Source organism: Leucoraja erinacea, chromosome 8 (assembly GCF_028641065.1).
Source record: "Leucoraja erinacea ecotype New England chromosome 8, Leri_hhj_1, whole genome shotgun sequence".
Taxonomy (NCBI): domain Eukaryota; kingdom Metazoa; phylum Chordata; class Chondrichthyes; order Rajiformes; family Rajidae; genus Leucoraja; species Leucoraja erinaceus.
In genome coordinates this window covers 2,469,146-2,487,285 of record NC_073384.1, presented here as the reverse complement: position 1 = coordinate 2,487,285, position 18,140 = coordinate 2,469,146, and the positions used below count along the sequence as shown (strand labels likewise).

Sequence of the window (18,140 nt, the reverse complement as noted above, 5' to 3'; positions counted from 1 at the left end):
CATTGATAGACTAATGACCGACATCCACTATAAACCCACTGACTCCCATGGCTATCTGGACTACACTTCTTCCCACCCTGCTTCCTGTAAGGACTCCGTCCCCTACTCCCAATTCCTCCGTCTACGCCGCATCTGCACCCAGGATGAGGTGTCCACACCAGAGCATTGGAGATGTCCTAATTATTTAGGGAACGGGGGTTCCCCTCTTCTACTATAGATGAGGCTCTCACCAGGGTCTCTTCGATACCCCGTGACTCTGTTCTCACTCCCCATCCCCCCCACTCGTAACAAGGGCAAAGTCCTCCTTGTCCTCACCTTCCACCCTACCAACCGTCATATACAACAAATAATCCTCCGACGTTTTCGCCACTTCCAATGTGATCCCACCACTTGCCACATCTTCCCATCTCCTCCCCTGTCTGCTTTCTGCAGAGACTGCTCCCTCCGTAACTCCCTGGTCAATTCTTCCCTTCCCACCCCCTCTCCAGGCACCTTCCCTTGCAACCGCAGGAAATGCTACACTTGTCGCTTTACCACCCCCCTTGACACCATTCAAGGACCCAAGCAGTCTTTCCAGGTGTGGCAGAGGTTCACCTGCACCTCCTCCAACCTCATATATTGCATCCGCTGCTCTAGATGTCAGCTGCTCTACATCGGTGAGACCAAGTGTAGGCTTGGCGATCACTTTGCCGAACACCTCCGCTCGGTTCGCAATAACCAACCTGATCTCCCAGTAGCTCAGCACTTCAACCCCCCCTCCCATTCCAAATCCAACCTTTCTGTCCTGGGCCCCCTACATGGCCAGAGTGAGGACCACTGTAAATTGGTGGAGCAGCACCCCAGCGGTATGAACATTGACATCTCTAATTTCAGGTAGTCCCTACTTTCTCCTCCCCTTCTCAGCTCTCCCTCAGCCCAATGGCTCCACCTCTTCCTTTCTTCTCCCACCACACCCCATCCTCCCATCAGTCTGAAGAAGGTTTCGACCCAAAACGTTGCCTATTTCCTTCGTCCATTGATGCTGCCTCACCCGTTGAGTTTTTCCAGCATTTTTGTCTACCTTCAATTTTCCAGCATCTGCAGTTCCTTCTTAAATACATTGAGCCTGTCTGATTGTACTGAATGTACAGCTGCCAGTTATAGACTGTTCACATCAGTAACTTTGAAACTATGTTTGATTTGTCATGTGAATGTTTCCTGGTGAAATATGAGCACTGGAAGCTTTTCTCTGGTTTTAATTGAAGCACGGAACTGATAAACATCTTCCAACTTGTATTTGATGGTTCCATGATGAACTACTTTACTTACAGGAAGTAATATCCTTTTTGTCAGAACTGGAAACACAGTATGTAGAGATAAACATTTTAAGATGTGGGGAGAGGGGTTAATAAGAGGAAATGTTCGGTGGATTTCAAAAATAAACTGTTGGAAGGGCAAATTCTGCTTTTAAACTAATGCTGAACGCCATTGAATTAAAGTAGGACTCTCCTCATCAGTGTAAATATTACCGTGGATAAGCACTTGAGTATTGAGAAGTCACTGTTCTTCTACAATTGTTAAAATTCACCTTTGCAGATTTTCCAACATTTACATTTTTTTCTTCCTACAACAAGTACCGTGTCGTTAACAATCTAAATAAAAAGATTACATTAGACATGAATAGTTTTCAAGATAATGCACTTTGCAATTGTTCTTTGGACTGGGTGTTGAGACCATTTTCTTTCCTTGATAATAAGATGATAAATCTGCAGTGGCAATTGAAAATGAGTTGGTGGAATAGTTTATTGTCACGTGTACTGAGGCACAGTGAAAAGCTCTTGTTTGTGTGCTATCCAGTCAAAGAAAATACTGTACATGAATACAATCACTATCCACCATGCATGGATAAAGGATAAAGGGCACGGCAATCAGTGCCAGATATAACATTGAAGTCCGCTTAAAGATAGTTCACATGTCTCCAATGAGGTAGAAGGGAGGTCAGGACCGCATTCTAGCTGGAGAGAGGACTATTCACTTGTCTGATAACTGTTGGGAAGAAACTGTCCCTACATCAGGAAGTATGTGTTTTTAAACTTCTGTACCTCTTACCTGATAGGATTGGGGAGACGATTATGCTGGCGGCTCGGCCACCATTTGTCGTCCACCCCTAATGATCATTAAGGTTTTGAGATACAACGCATAAACAGGCCCTTCGGCCCACATGAGCGATCCCCGTACATAAACACTATCCTACACCCACCAGGGACAATTTTTACATTTATACCAAGCCAATTAACTTACAAACCTGTACGTCTTTGGAGTGTGGGAGGAAACCGAAGATCTCGGGGAAAACCCACGCAGGTCACGGGGAGAACGTGCAAACTCCGTACAGACAGCATCTGTAGTCGGGATGGAATCCGGGTCTCCAGCGCTGCACTTGCTGTAAGACAGGAACTCTACCGCTGCACCACCGTGACCGCCCTCCATCACCATCATGTTCACCATCACCATTAGGGTGATGGTAAACCCTAACCCTAATGCACTCCATTATGAGAGAAGTAAGCCTTTTTGGCTTTTTCCAGAGGTCAGTTATGAGTTGACCACATATATATATAAGCCAGGAAGTTCAATGTGAACTAGGTGGGTTGTTGAGAACCTGGCATATTGTGATTATATTTATTAAGACTATTTGCATTTTTTTAAAGCTACAATTTGCTTTGCGGTTGAATTTAAATTCTGTAACAGATTTGAATTTGTTTTTGGACAAGTTAAATTCCCAGGAACTAGTTTGGTTATTTAACCACTGTTGTTGTATTTGCCCTTTGATTCCCAAATAGGTAGACTGTTTGGTTTCCTAAGGTCTGTGTCTGGGTGGAACCAGGCAAATACTCGGGTATCAGGTAGCCAAAATAGCTCAGATCAGGAAAATGTAACCCTCCTTTGCCAATAAAATGGGCCAGGCAGCCTTTCAGGTTTGTTAGGACTATTTTTTATTTTAAACTGTCTTTACTAAATTATCAGTACCATACATTTTCAATCACCAATGGTCAATTTTGTCAACTATTAATCGACTTTCCTAAATATTAACTTAATTGTTAAAATTAATTAAGAGCTTGTTCTCAAATATTTTCAAAAGAAAGCAAGAACAACTACTTCAGTTCGTCATGTAATATAACACAATTCTAAACATGGTACATTGAAATATTAAACCTCTACTGAATGTAAGTAGTTTAATTTGAAGCATTATTTTTCCATTTTAATTCACCTTCTGCATGTTTTTATTTGGGGATATGCGCCTGGATTACTTTTTCTTTTTTACGAAGTTGCAGAAGCTAATGAGTGTAATATTTTGCTACTACCAACCTTTCAAGATGGAGACTTAAAGTAATGGTTGTCAACAAGGGGCCTTTATTCTGTGAGCCCAGCAGTGAGCTGGAGTTAGTTTACATGAGGAGCTTGTGTCCTCCAGACAAATTCTAGTCGATGGGTCAGGAAGTAAAGGAGAAGTGCAGAGTGATTTAAATATATTTTATGAAAAGTAGCTTGTTCTTGTTTTCAAATGTGAAAGGGTAAACCTGTCAGTACAACTTGATTAACACTCGGGCTTGTATGCTGTTCATCTGTTTTAGTTTTGGAATATATATTTTTAAACAGTAATATAAAGTTTACACAAACTGGGTGAATGCTTTGCCAGTGATATGCAGCAGGATGTGGCGCGAGCAGGCTGGCACCATTGCAGGTGATGGGGAGCGGGAGCTGAGGTGCCGGTGAGCGGGAAGATTCACCTACTGCACAATAGGGGTCTGAAGCTGCACAATAGGGGTCTGATTTTGGCCTCTCATTGTTTTATATGGATCTACTGGATCTCTTCTCAATCTCTGATGTTCCAGAAAAAACACAGTTGGTCCAATTTTTCTTTATAACTAACCCTTTCTAATCCAGGTAGCATTTTGGTAAACCTTCTGCACCATCTGCACATCTCTATCCAGTCACCACATCCTTCATGCAATACTCCAAATGCTTCCCAACCAAAACCCTATATATCTGCTACGTGACTGCCTGACTCTTTCTGCAATGCCTCGACCTCAGATAGCAAGCATGCACATGCAGCCTTTACCACTCTATTCACTTGTGTTGTTGCTTTCAGGAAGCTATGGACTTGGACCCCAAGATCGAATTAAACTCCATCTGCCATTCCTCCATCCATTTCTGTAGCTGGTCTATATTCTATTGTGTACTTTGACAGCCTTCCTCACTCTCCCAACTCCATCAACATGTCATCTGCAAACTTACCAAACCAACTCATTGACATTTACATGCAAGTTGTTTATATATCAAAAACAACAGGTCCCAGCATAGACCCTTGTGGAACTCCACTGGTCAGACCTCTGGACACAATAATACCCTTCCACCGCACCCCTGTCCCTCTGTGACTGAACCAGTTCACAGTCCGAGCGACCAACTTTGGCATTAATGGCAACACAATTATTCCCACCATTGTGCCTTTTCCCTATTTCCAGCAAATATTTCTTTCCTAATTTTTAAATCATCCTTTGGAATTTTTAAGCAATTTTTGATCGCTAGTTGTGAATATCTTTTTCTTTCATGCGCTGCGTTTCCTTTGCCAGTATCTTGCATCCTTTGTTTTTATTACTGCCGTCCCTATCCTGGAAATGGTGACCTTTGTTTACTTGATCAGAATTTATTTTAGTTTTGAATATTTTTTTATTTTTTGTATGGCTTTGTAAATATTTGATTAGTCTATAAATGTAAATAATTTGGTGTACATATAGTGGCTGGTGTACATATGGTGTATTTTGTATAAGATAATTATAAGCAGTTGAATAAGGGGTGGGAATTAATCAGCTTTGGCTTCTTCCTGCTCCTTTTCGGACACATACGATTTCATTTATTTATAGATATTGTTTATGACACTTTATAAATATTCTTGTTTTGTTTTTTGTATGGTGTTTCACACTTGCTTTTTATTCTCTTATTCTGTTCGAAATAAATAATTTAAAATTAAAAAATAAAATAAAAATACATCCATCGGATCTTCTCTGCATATGTTTCATTATTCAGTTTAGATAAACTCATTCATCAGTCGACATTGCATTTCTGATGCAACTTGACGGCATTAACTCTTGAGTCGTGCATTGTAATAGATGCATTTCTAAAAATGTCAATTCTACTTCCAGATTCAGCCATATGATAAGATTGAGGGCCGAGGATTGCCGAATGATATATCTTCGTTGTTAAGTAAACTGGTGGTGGTGAAGCTGAATGGAGGGCTTGGCACCAGCATGGGTTGCAAAGGCCCCAAAAGCCTGATTAGTGTACGCAATGAGAATACGTTCCTGGATCTCACGGTCTTACAGATAGAGGTGAGGACACATTTTAATGCATCTAAATCAGAACAATGTCAAGCAATTTTCCTGTTGATTTTTGCTGGTATGTTTAACTTGTTCACTTTGTTGTATGGTACTTGGCCACATAAAGGAGTTTTAAGTTTGTTGATTCAAGCCCTGAACTCCACTGATTTCAGAGTTAACCTTGGTGTTGCATGTTCAGATGTCAAGATATACTACTCCTTGGATTAGTACTCCATCATCGGTGTTCAAGTTCCCGCGAGAGTAATGCAAAACAAAAAGAACAGCTGAAGTTGGAATATCAACAAAACAGAAGTATTGGAAGAACTCAGCCTGTCCAGCAGTATCTGTGGAAAAAGAACCCAGTTAATGTTTTGGGTCAAGGACCTTCCTCAGAATGGAGGAGAAAGGAGAGAGATTGCAGTTTGCAAAATGAAACTGTGGGGAAGAGGGAGGTGGAAGACAAAATACTACATGACAAAGGGTTAAGATAGATTGGGTAATGAGCATGAGTACTGCAGTCATTGTGGGAATATTGCTAATCCATGATCAGATTCTGTCTGCCATCTATATTTTAGGTACTGCGTGCTGCGTTACATGGATAGGACAGGTTCGGAGGGATATGGACCAAACGCGAGCAGGTGGGACTAGTGTAGATGGGACATGTTGGTCGGTGTGGACAAGTTGGGCCGTAGGGCTTGTTTCCACACTATCGATCTAATAGAAAATAAACAAGGATTCAATATATAAGCTGTGAAAACTTCACCGAAAGGTGTCCTGGCATGGGGGTTCATTCAGGGGATCAGATTGAGCCAACATTCTTTCTTCCAATTCTGGTTGCCTCCAAACACTTCATCCTTATTCCAGCCCATTACATTTACCCCACTGTTAGTGAATTGTACCTGCAGCCCTGGTTCCATGTATCAAATGGCGATGGCAGCCTCGCCAACGGTTTGTCTGTCTTTTCGTCTTTTTTGTTATTTTAGTGTGTTTTAAAAGTATGTATTAACGTTCTTTGGTTTGTTTTATGTCGGGGTCGGGGGAAACTTTTTTTCAATCTGTTACCTTGCCGGAGATGCGATTGTTTTCCGGATCGTATCTCCGGTCGCTCTGCGGCCTAACATGGAGCTGGCGGCCTTGCTCGAGACTGACTTTGAGCCCCACCGCCGGGTCATGGACTTACCATCAGAGCCTGCGATATCCTTGCCTGGGATCCATGCTCCAACCGTGGCCTGTGGATTTCAATATCGAGGAGCTCGCAGTCTCAGGTAGAGACTGATGCCGGGAAGTTCCAAAGTCACAGGAGGTTCAACCAGCCTCGATCCGGGGTCTGATCGCCCGGCGCGGGGGAGCTGAGATCCTCCTGATGTGGGAGCTTGATCGCCCCAACGCGGAATGCCCGACAGCCGGCTACGGGACCATGATCGTCCGTCAATGGAAGGTTCGAGTGCCCCGACCCCGGGAGAACAAAGATAGGAAGAGATTGAACTTCTTTTCGCCTTTGTCCATCACAGTGAGGAATGTGGAGGAGTCACTGTGGTGGATGTTTATGTTAAAATGTGTTTTGTGTGTCTTATTGCTTTTTATTGGTATGACTATGGCAAATCAAATTCATGGTACTTGGCGAATAAAGTATGATTATGATGATGAAATTACGACCCAAATGCCCCTTAACGTCCTAATAGCATCTTTCCTGATTCTTTGCTCCGAATGTTTATTTCCATCGGATTTCTCTCTAGGTGTATAGACCTGTAGGTTGCGTCTATGCCTGATCTGTACAACTGGTGATTGTACAGTAAACTGTTTATTCAAAATCTAATTTAAAGTAATTTCTGACTGTGGAACTTTTCCCAATGAGAAAATGTAATTTCTCAAGAATAAAATTGCTGAAGTAAAGTTTGATTATATACAAATGTCAATTGTGGTCACTCTATTCAACACCAAGTGTGAATATTCCTATTATATTTGCCCTTTGTGAATCATATTGGAATGCCCTTCAGTGTGAGTATAACAAAAAGTATAGATTATTGTGGGGTTGAGGAACTAAACGGGCAAATGACCAGGAATGATCGTGCCATTTAAAGTCGGCAGCATTCTGGGACCTGGTCAGTATTATTTGTGTTAAACTGTACATGCCATAGCTTTCTTAGCTTACAATCAAATGTAATTTGATTTTTTGTTTGTAGCATTTGAACAGAACTTACGATGCAGATGTCCCCCTTGTCTTGATGAACTCGTTCAACACCGATGAGGATACAAAGAAGATATTACAGAAGTACAATCACTATGCTGTGAAAATTCATACCTTCAACCAAAGCAGGTAATAAATCATTTGCTTTTCTCCCAGTGACCATCAGAATTAGAAGCAGTCCCAGTCCTGCGGTGTCATTGAATAAGCTCATGGCTGGTCTGGTGGTTATCAGAACTGTAAGTGTGCATATTCTCTCAGCGTGTGTGTGCGCGCGCTTGCGTGCATCCTATTGATCACCCACTTAACACTGGTACCGCCTCGTGTATTTGATGAAAGCGACATTAATTATATATCATTAACAACCCAACTACAGCTGCACAAATGAAACCGCGGGTCCCTGATGGGAGACCGCTTTTCGGGGCTTCCGCAACGGCGACTTTTCCCGCCCGAGTTGCGGGGTTGAAAAGTACCTGGAGCAGGGCCTTACATCGCCCGGCGCGGCTTTAACGGCCACGGGACTTGCAGCGCCTGCCGGGGGCTCCAACACCAAGACCCGGAGCGCGGCCTTGCATCACCCAGCGCGGCTTTAATGTAGCAATGTTACAAAATTTTGAAATTTAAAAAATCAAGTCTGCAATTTATCGCATCAGATAAAGCATAAAAAGAAGTTTGATTTGACACCTAATTCACTTTCATATCTTCAGTATTAAAAAAGTTATAGCCATTCTCATACTCGGAAATTAGCATCTTGTTCCCCATTGATTTTCCATTGACAACACAAAAGCTGTGATCGAGGACAGTCTAAAGCCCATAACTTTATTAAAAATTAAGAAAACTGAAATATATTTTCAGTTATTATAGGTTGAAGCATTCTGAAACAAATATTAAACAATCTTACTTGGATGACCTGAAATTAAAGCATATAATTAGTTAGGTACCCAATTGTAGCTAATTCCAAAATTAAATTACTAGATCTAAACATCTATTCATTTCTTAAGGAAAGATTAACATTTTTAAATAGCCTAAGTGTCCAAAGAACATTCAGAGAAGAATTCACAATAAAACATGATCTTTAAATCTCATTGAACATTAATTTAAACCCTTCTTCAGATCTTCAGAAAAGATCTACATCATTTCTGATTAAACATTAAAGTTTGCAGTTAGTGAAGTACATTTTGAAGTGTAATCACTCATTTAATTAAGGAAATATGAGAGCCATATTTTAAACAGAAATAACAAGTAATGAACAGTAATAAACCCTATTTATTTGAGCAGACTATTCTGAGAACACTACAACCTGCAAGGGATTAAAACTCTATTACAGACATTAGCATAATGCTAATGGGGTTCTTCTGCAAAGAAAAGTTATTAAATTTAATTAGTTCGATAAAAGTTAATTTCAACAAGCTGTATTTTTGTTCTTTCTGTTAATGTGATAATTTGCAGAATTGAATTCCTTAACTTTCGACCAGTTGTTGCTGATTATCAAGGATATGAATCTTCCATTGTTCAGTCCAGAGTGATAAATGAGTTGTTACTGATATCTCCCATTTGTGCATTGTTTCTCAGGTACCCACGTATTAATAGAGAGTCCATGCTTCCTGTAGCTACAGATAATTCCAGCACTGGCTTCAATGCAGAAGCCTGGTATCCACCGGGTCATGGAGATATTTATGCCAGCTTCTATAACTCTGGTCTATTAGACATCTTTCTGGAACAGGGCAAAGAATATATGTTTGTATCTAATATTGACAATCTTGGAGCAACAGTTGACCTGAACATTCTCCATCATCTTTTAAATCCACCATCGGGAAGGCAGTGTGAATTTGTGATGGAAGTAACTGATAAGACCAGAGCAGATGTTAAGGTAATTAACTGCAAAATAAGACTTGTGTTCAATTCAAATAACCAGATATACTATTTCATAAATACAAAATGCAAATATTGAAAAAATATCGGTTAAAATGTAATTTGCATATAAAAGAACACAGTTAAATGAATATGTAGCACGAATGAAGCAAAACCTGAATTAACAATTACTGGAAAGCCTGGGTGAGATGCTTCAGCTGTATTCAGCAGCTCATCATCTCCTAATGAGACGGGGAAACTAAACAAGAATGTCAAGCTCAGGTACTGAAGAAGAAAGCAAATGTAAATGTGATGTGTCTGCAGCTTTTCCTGCTGGATTGCACCTGCACTTGGCAGAGCTGAGGTTTTCTAATATTGATTGGACAAAATTGGCTTTGGTTTCTTGTTTTAGAAATGATTGGTTAATGTTGTTAGGACCTGTGACCACTCCAACTAGTATTGGAATGCTTCCTGCCTTCCTAGCTCATCACCCCTATAACCAGCGAGCCACATTTGTGGTTTTAATGCGCCTGTGACTTTGTTGTGTTTCATAATGGAGGTCATAGAGTGATACAGTGTGGAAACAAGCCCTTCGGCCCAACTTGCCCACACCGGCCAACAATGTCCCAGCTACACTAGAGTCATAGAGTGATACAGTGTGGAAACAGGCCCTTCAGCCCAACTTGCCCACACCGGCTAACAATGTCCCAGCTACACTAGAGTCATAGAGTGATACAGTGTGGAAACAGGCCCTTCAGCCCAACTTGCCCACACCGGCTAACAATGTCCCAGCTATACGAGTCCCACTTGCCTGCGTTTGGCACGTATCCCTCCAAACCTGTCCTATCCATGTACCTGTATAACTGTTTCTTATGTGTTGGGATAGTCCCTGCCTCAACTGCCTTCCCTGGCAGCTCGTTCCATACACCCGCCATCCTTTGTGTGAAAAAGATTCCTATTAAATCTTTTCCCCTTCACTTTAAACATATGTCCCCCATTTCTCAATCCCCCTACTCTGGGCAAGAGACTCTGTGCATTTACCCAATCTATTCCCCTAATGGTTTTATACACCTCTATAAGGTCACCCCTCATCCTCTTGCGCTCTAAGGAATAGAGTCCTGGCAACATTCTCGTAAATCTCAATGCACCCTCTCTAGTTTGACATCTTTCCAATAACACGGTGCCCAGAACGGAACACAAATGTGGTCTCACCACTGTCTTATATATCTGCAACATGCCCTCCCAACTTCAATACTCTGACTGATGAAGGCCAATGTGCCCAAAAGCCTTTTTAACCACCCTATCTACCTGCGACTCTACCTTCAAGGAATGTCTCTGACAGCAGTGACTGTCATCAGAGACGAGCAGTCTCTGACCTCACACCCTTTATGTTGAGTGAAGTTGTAGAATTCTCCCACAATTTCTACAGGAGATCGTGCAATTGTTCTTTGGAAATGTGTGTACTGTCTAACCTCCCAAAATACTGGGGCTCAATCACTGAGGACAAAGGACAACAAAATGTGTCTTCAAACCAGGAAGCCCAAAATACATCCCCAAAGGCCCTTGGACCATTGCAAAGCAGCATGAGTGCAAACGTAACTAAAGAGTAATCAACCAAATGAAATGTTGTTAGTACTTCCATCATCAGATGCAATTGTGGGAAAGGCACTGAAAGTCATACAATATGAAACTGGTAAAATGTTCCTTAGATGCTGTTCGATCAAAACACACAGAAATAACAATCTAACTCTAAATAATTTAAAAATTAAAGATTTTAATCTGGTTTGTCCAAGTTACCTCTTGTTTTTCAAAAGTGATTACAATACACAGATGATTTCAATGAGAAAATATATGGAAATGCCATCTATAAATGTTTAGAACTTGGAATCAGTTAAATGTAGAGGTTAGAGTAGTCAAAACAACTCTGTGTTTGGCTTGAGATATTAAAGGAACATTTCAAAAGTGAAATTACTTGCCCGAACACTGCATTAATAAATGTGTAAGGAGGAACTGTAGTTGCTGGTTTAAATCGAAGATATACACAAAATGCTGGAGTAACTCAACATCTCCAACTGCTCAGAAGAAAAGGAATGGGTGACGTTTATGGTCAAGACCCTTCTCCAGTTACTCTGCACTGTTCTCTTGCACTTAACAGATCATTTGATAAAATCAGTTTGCTTGTATTTTAAATTTAAAAAATGTGCTGCATAGCTGGCAACAATACTGGAATCTGCAGATATTTGTGAGTTATTATAGAAGTGTACAGATGTTCCACATCAGGCCATGTGTATTACCATCATTCTGCTGATCTGCTTCCTGATCGGTACTGAGATTCCAATGTCCCATTGTTTAGAAATCCTCTGGTTCGACATTTGACTCAATGGGGACCCATTCCATCACCCCTTGCATACTTGCACTTTACTAAGGATCACAAGTTTGCCCGCCTCCACTGACACTCCTCGACTGGACCGCCCGCCAGTCCACAGGCCCAGGGCTGTGCCACGTGTTTCCTTTATCATCTTTACTTTTTTGCATATCTTTCATTCCTTTGTTCTATATCTGTACATCACTGTCTATAACTTGTTTCCCCTTCCCCTGGTTAGTCCGAAGAAGGGTCTCAACCCGAAATGTCGCCCATTCCTTCTCTCCAGAAGTTTCTGCCTGTCCCGCTGAGTTACACCAACATTTTGTGTCTACCTGCATTAATAAATAACCACTCTTTTATATTTTACAATTCCCTAGAAACTCAATGACGTAACGCTGTAATACTTTCCCCAGTGTTTTGTGATTGGCTTGTTGGGAATGAAGAGCAATGTGGGATTCCAAGTAGTTTCATGTCACTCCAATCTCCTGAGTCGAGCAGCATCAGGTTCATGCCTTGTTCTGGAACGTTGTGGTGAGACGATGACCTAATACTCTTGGGACAGCCGGGATTTCCCAGCATTGCGCTGGTCTGGGACCTCTCGGAACGTCCTGTACTTTAATTCTTAGGCCCCCCTGTATCGCACTGACCCGTTAATCTCTTCCCGTCCTGCCCCCAGACATGAACCCCAATCTCACACTTGCAGCAAGTGCCACAGAAGTGAAGATTTTTAAAGACTGCAGTTTCTCGTGGGCAATGTTTCAGATGTCCAGTAATACAATGTGCTATCATTTCCATGTAGTCTGTTGAATGACAAAGAATTGTCTTTGAAATTATATATGGCTGTTCCAGAACAAATGGGCATATTAATGCTGATGTATAAATAATATGGTTGGTATTTAAACTGAGTACAATACTTGCAGAGTTGCATCCTAGTTGTTATTCTTTAAAGATGGAAATAATATAGAGAATGTTTGCTTAATTTCACATTTGGCTTGTGGACGAAGCCCCATTGCTCCTCAGGGAGGGGACCCTTAGTTCAGATATCCGCATGGAAGCTGAGGTTCAGGCTGGAGGCTGCTCCACGGTGCTAGCCCAAGGTACCCGACAAAACACATGTTGAGAGTTTAAAGTTTCCCCCCCCCAGTCCCCCACAGTTCAAGATCTTCAAGCACTACCTAGACCTGTGGATTTCTGTTGACTGCAACAGGTTTCGCGCCGCCAACCAATGATGTAATGCTGCAACACCAAAACGCTATTGATTGTCTTTGGAAATCATTCTAAACATATTAATGGTAAATCAGATTTATTAAATGAGTACAATACTTGCAGAGTTGTATCCTGTTTTATCTTTAAGAGGAAATAATATAGTGATGTTTTGCTTGCATTTGATTGTGACAAAGCCATTGCTCCTCAGGGTGGGACCCTTATTCAGTATGATGGAAAGCTGAGGCTGCATCTCAAGAAATCAACACCAATAACCTGTGGATTTCTTTGACTGCAATTTCGATTTCAAAATATTTAGTCACAACCAAAAGACAAATAAATGTTGCAGTTTGTTGTTTACATAGTTAGTGATGTTTTGCTCGGACTCTCAAGAAATACTATATTTGCAGAAAGGATGCAGTGGAATCACCATTGCAGAAAGGTGCTGTAAATCACCATTTTAATGTGCTGTCTCTGGTTTGGAAGAAATAGTCATGGGACCATAAAATCTTTCCTCCTATAGCAGTGGAAAATGTTGGACTTGGATTAAAATGGTTTCCACAGAGAGCTATCTATCACACAATCTCACCAAATTGTGAGATAAAAATCCAAGCAACACCTAATAATCATCTAGGATTGCTGCCTGGTGTATAATTTCATCATTTAATTCTTCATGGTTGTATTCCAACTTGCTTCTCTTTGGAATATCAGGCATTTAAAAAATAGTTTGTGGTTTTACAGGAATTCACAACAGTGAATGAGAATATTGCAGATGTCTGATTAGAGGCTGGCAGAGGGGCACTCCTTTGAGTGTTGGCAGATTATACTTTCAAGTTCCAGAACAAGATTTGAACTTGTGGGGTGGTATTTTGTGCAATACCAAGAGATTGGTGCATAGTTGGTGTTATATTTTAGATGGACACTCTCAGTAGAAACATCGATAGGCAGAAGGTATGAAGTGGGCAATATGAATGTGGCTGGTTTAATGCTGAAACAAACATGCTCTCTGATAACTTTTACAATTGTATTAGTTTAGTGGTTTTATGTCTAATCTGAATCTAGATTTGATTAAAAACATGAAAGTTTGAATGTTCATAATCACTGATATACATTAGGAAATAGTGTGTTTTGTTTTCTACTGTTGATTGGATGATGTGGACGGATAGTAGAGTTGCGAGGAGATATGAAAAGCAGGTCTTATCGTCAGGTCATGTAATTGACATTAAAGAACTGACTTTTTATTAATGTCAACAGTTTTTAGTCCAGACTAGGGTGGCACTATTTTTATGCTTTATATTTTGTGTAGGAGGGAACTGCAGATGCTGGTTTAAACCGAAGATAGACACAAAATGCTGGAGTAACTCAGCTGGGACCGGCAGCATCTCCGGAGAGAAGGAATGGGTGATGTTTCTGGGTCGAGCCCCTTGTTCAGCCTTTAGTCACGTCACCCATTCCTTCTCTCCACAGATGCTGCCGGTCCCGCTGAGTTACTCCAGTACTCTGTCTATCTTCACATATGTCCACCGTATTGTTGCAGTCAGAGCTTGTACTTTCTGACCCACACTGAAGGTGAAGAATTGCCGAAGTGAAGGCCAAAATTCTCAACCAGATTTTCAACTCCCTACCGATGTGACCTTCTCCAATACTAACAGCCTCCACTTAGTCTTGAGTTCTCCGTTTCCTTGTAGCACCACTGACAACTTTGCCTTCCACCTATCCTGGAAAATGTCATCTCTCAGCTTTCAAGTCCCTTTTTGACAAGTCATTTTAATTACCCATCCCTATCTCATACTGTTCCCATCTTCAAATCCCGTCATGGTTGATTTTATGTTTAATATATAAAAAAGCACATTTGTTTTTCCCTACAGACGTTGGATGATGGCCTAAATGTGATTCAGCTAGAGACGGCTGTAGGTGCTGCCATTAAGTGCTTTGAAAATGCGTTGGGTGTGAATGTGCCACGTAGCCGCTTCTTGCCCGTCAAGACCACGTCTGATCTCATGCTGGTGATGTCCAACCTTTACAGTCTTGATGCTGGATCTTTGACCATGAGCGTCAAGAGAGAGTTCCGAACTGTGCCGCTGGTTAAGCTGGGCAGTTCTTTTACCAAGGTAATATCGTGCGGAGATGTCGGTGAAGTGGTGCGCATTTGTCAGCCTCTGAACCAACCAATTTTCAGGTGTTTAACATGGCTTTAAACTCTGCTCTACAATCCTAATCTCTCTCAATTTGAATGAAATGTGAACTGTCTTACCCACAGGAAGAAATCTGGTGTAAAAATGCAACATACATCGTAATTTATAAAAAATACTGGCATTGCAAAAAGACTGGCATTGCTACCTCTTGCCAACCTTCATGCTGCTGGTCCACCTGGTGAACAGCACTGGGGAAATGTTTAGCGATTAGGAATATTTTAATGTGTGAAAAGAAACCATACCTGCAAGAATTTTATTGCACAAAGGCCAATGCAATACCTATTACATGAACTGTGTTTTAATGACCTGCAATTGTGTCTATTCTTGTGAGCATCTGACATTGCCAGCAGTTTCAATTAGTCAAGTCAAGAGAGTTTATTGTCATGTGTCCCAGATAGGACACTCAGATAAGCATTGCAGAGACATGGCTGTACTTGTTGGGGATTCAATATTCCAAGGTACTAGCTTTTAGAAGCAAAAGGTAGGAGGGACGCCGGAGAGAGAATAACTTAGAACAGGGGTTCCAAACCTGGGGTAAACTGTCGCCTACCCAGGGGGTAAATTAGTTGATTCTGGATTTGTACCTATTTGTTCTCATTGACTGACTGTGTTTGGTTCTGGTATACCGGTATCTGTTCATCATTAGTAAAGTAACATTGTTATGTGCTATTAAAGTTGCCAGGGGTAAACGAGACAAAAAAAGGTTGGGAATCCCTGGCTTAGATGTCCAAGAGAATCAGTTTGCCAAAAAACGATGACAAGGAAGCTATAGGCCGAAAAACATATTCATTGCAGAAACAAATGAATTCAATAAATTAAAGTCATGTGGAATGGTGATATAGACTGCACAAGCTAAAGCAATACAAAGTGCATATAGACTGGGCAATCTCAATTAGCAGTAATGACAAGGTAAACTTGAATAATAAATAGTTATGTAAATTGATTGTGTTGTAGAACCAAAGTGGTAAAGGCTATTGTAGATCTAGTATTGTGCAACAAGAAAGGCTCCATAAACATTTCAGGGAGATAATTTTATGTGACAACTGAAAGCTGGGTTTGAAATCTAAGCAAAGCAAAAGTGAAAGCATCAGGCACATTGTCTGTGGTAGAGTGAATAGCTATAGGTAGCATGGAGTTTGCATAACATGGAGTGAAGTAATATTGTGCACTATAGTCTCCACTATTATCCCTGTACCCAAAAAGGCAAGGATTACTTGTCTTAATGACTACAGGCCTGTCCCACTGACATCTGTAGTCATGAAGACACTTGAAAGGCTTGTGCTGGCCAAGCAGGAAAATATCACAAACCCCCTGCTGGACCCTCTGCAGTTTGCATATCGGGCCAATAGATCTGTGGATGATGCAGTCAGCCTGGGCCTGCACTTCATCCTACAGCACCTAGACCACCAGGGGACCTATGCGAGGATCCTGTTTGTTGATTTTAGCTCTACATTCAACACCATTGTGCCAGAGCTACTACACTCCAAACTTTCCGAGTTGACAGCCTGAACCCCTCTGTCGGTGGATCACCAGCTTCCTGACACACAGGAAGCAGGATGTCAGGCTGGGAAAGTACATCTCGGACCTGCAAACACTCAGCATAGGAGCACTGCAAGGCTGCATACTCTCTCCTCTACTCTCTCTACACCAATGACTGCATCTCCACAGGCACCTCTGTCAAGCTTATCAAGTTTGCGGACGACACAACCTTGATTGGACTGATCCAGGATGGAGAGGAATCTGCCTACAGACAGGAAGTGTCACTGCTGGCGTCCTGGTGCCTTCATAACAACCTGGAGCTCAATGCTCTTAAGACGGTGGAATGGATTGTAGACTTTAAGAGAGCTCCCACTCATCATCAACAACACCACAGTCACATCTGTGGAGTCTTAAGTTCCTGGGAACCATCATCTCCAAGGACCTTAAGTGGGGGGCTACCATCGACTCCACAGTCAAAAAGGCACAACAGAGGATGTACTTCCTACGGCAGCTGAGGAAGCACAATCTGCCACAGGCAATGATGGTCCAATTCTACACGGCCATCGTAGAGTCTGTTCTCACCTTCTCCATCATGGTCTGGTTTGGCTCAGCCACCAAGCACGACACCTGGAGGCTGCAGCGAATCGTCCGATCAGCTGAGAAGGTTATTGGCTGCAACCTTCCCTCCATTGATGAACTGTACACTGCAAGGGCCAGGAAGCGAGCGGGCAAGATCATCTCTGTCCCCTTTCACCCTGGCCACAAACTCTTTGAATCACTTCCCTCTGGAAGGCGACTCCGGACTGTCAAAGCTGCCACAGCCAGACATAAAAACAGTTTTTATCCACGAGTAGCAGCTCTACTCAACAGCCAAAAATTTGTAGCCTCCCTTTGATCTGGTATTTTGTTGGTTCACATGCTTGATCAATGGTGTTTTATCATTAATGTTTTACTATTATTAATGTTTAGTGTTTTCTGAATCATTCGTAACTGTCACTGTATGTCATGTTGTTACTTGTGGGCGGAGCACCAAGGCAAATTCCTTGTATGTGAATACTTGGCCAATAAACATATTGTTAATTCACAAAAGGAAAAAGCTTAGTTACAACACCATGTCTGAGGATTACAGAAATAGTTAGAATTCAAAACAAAAGGACTGCAAAACGTATACGGCAAAATGAAATACCATCAAGTAGCGATGAAAAAAAACCCCGCAGAGACATGGTTGTATAGTAGCCATGGTAGTTAAAAAACACTACCCCTGTATAAAAAGGAAAACATTTAAAGTTTGTTGGTCTTTTCTAGGGTATTATTAAATGGCAAATAAATTAAATATTTCTGTCTTTGTAGAAGACAACACAGGAACATTCCCAGACTAAGAAATGATTAGTAGATTAGAACATTGGAGCAACGGGACTGAAAGCCAATACACTCAAGTCCTGGTGATCTTTAACTGTGCTGAAAGAGGTTATCTTTCCAAATTCCGCAGATTGTCAAATGCAGGAATCTCT

At 41.5% G+C, this 18,140-nt stretch overlaps 1 protein-coding gene across 1 annotated transcript in view; it reads left to right on the top strand.

The window, feature by feature from the left end:
• ugp2b (UDP-glucose pyrophosphorylase 2b) overlaps nt 1-18,140 on the top strand; it is a 30,541-nt gene that overhangs the window by 10,400 nt on the left and 2,001 nt on the right. Inside the window, exons 4-8 of the mRNA XM_055638836.1 lie at nt 5,178-5,363; nt 7,535-7,668; nt 9,109-9,406; nt 13,167-13,233; nt 14,792-15,066. Of these exons, the coding sequence (XP_055494811.1) occupies nt 5,178-5,363; nt 7,535-7,668; nt 9,109-9,406; nt 13,167-13,233; nt 14,792-15,066 (960 nt within the window). The remainder of the gene's footprint in view (nt 1-5,177; nt 5,364-7,534; nt 7,669-9,108; nt 9,407-13,166; nt 13,234-14,791; nt 15,067-18,140) is intronic.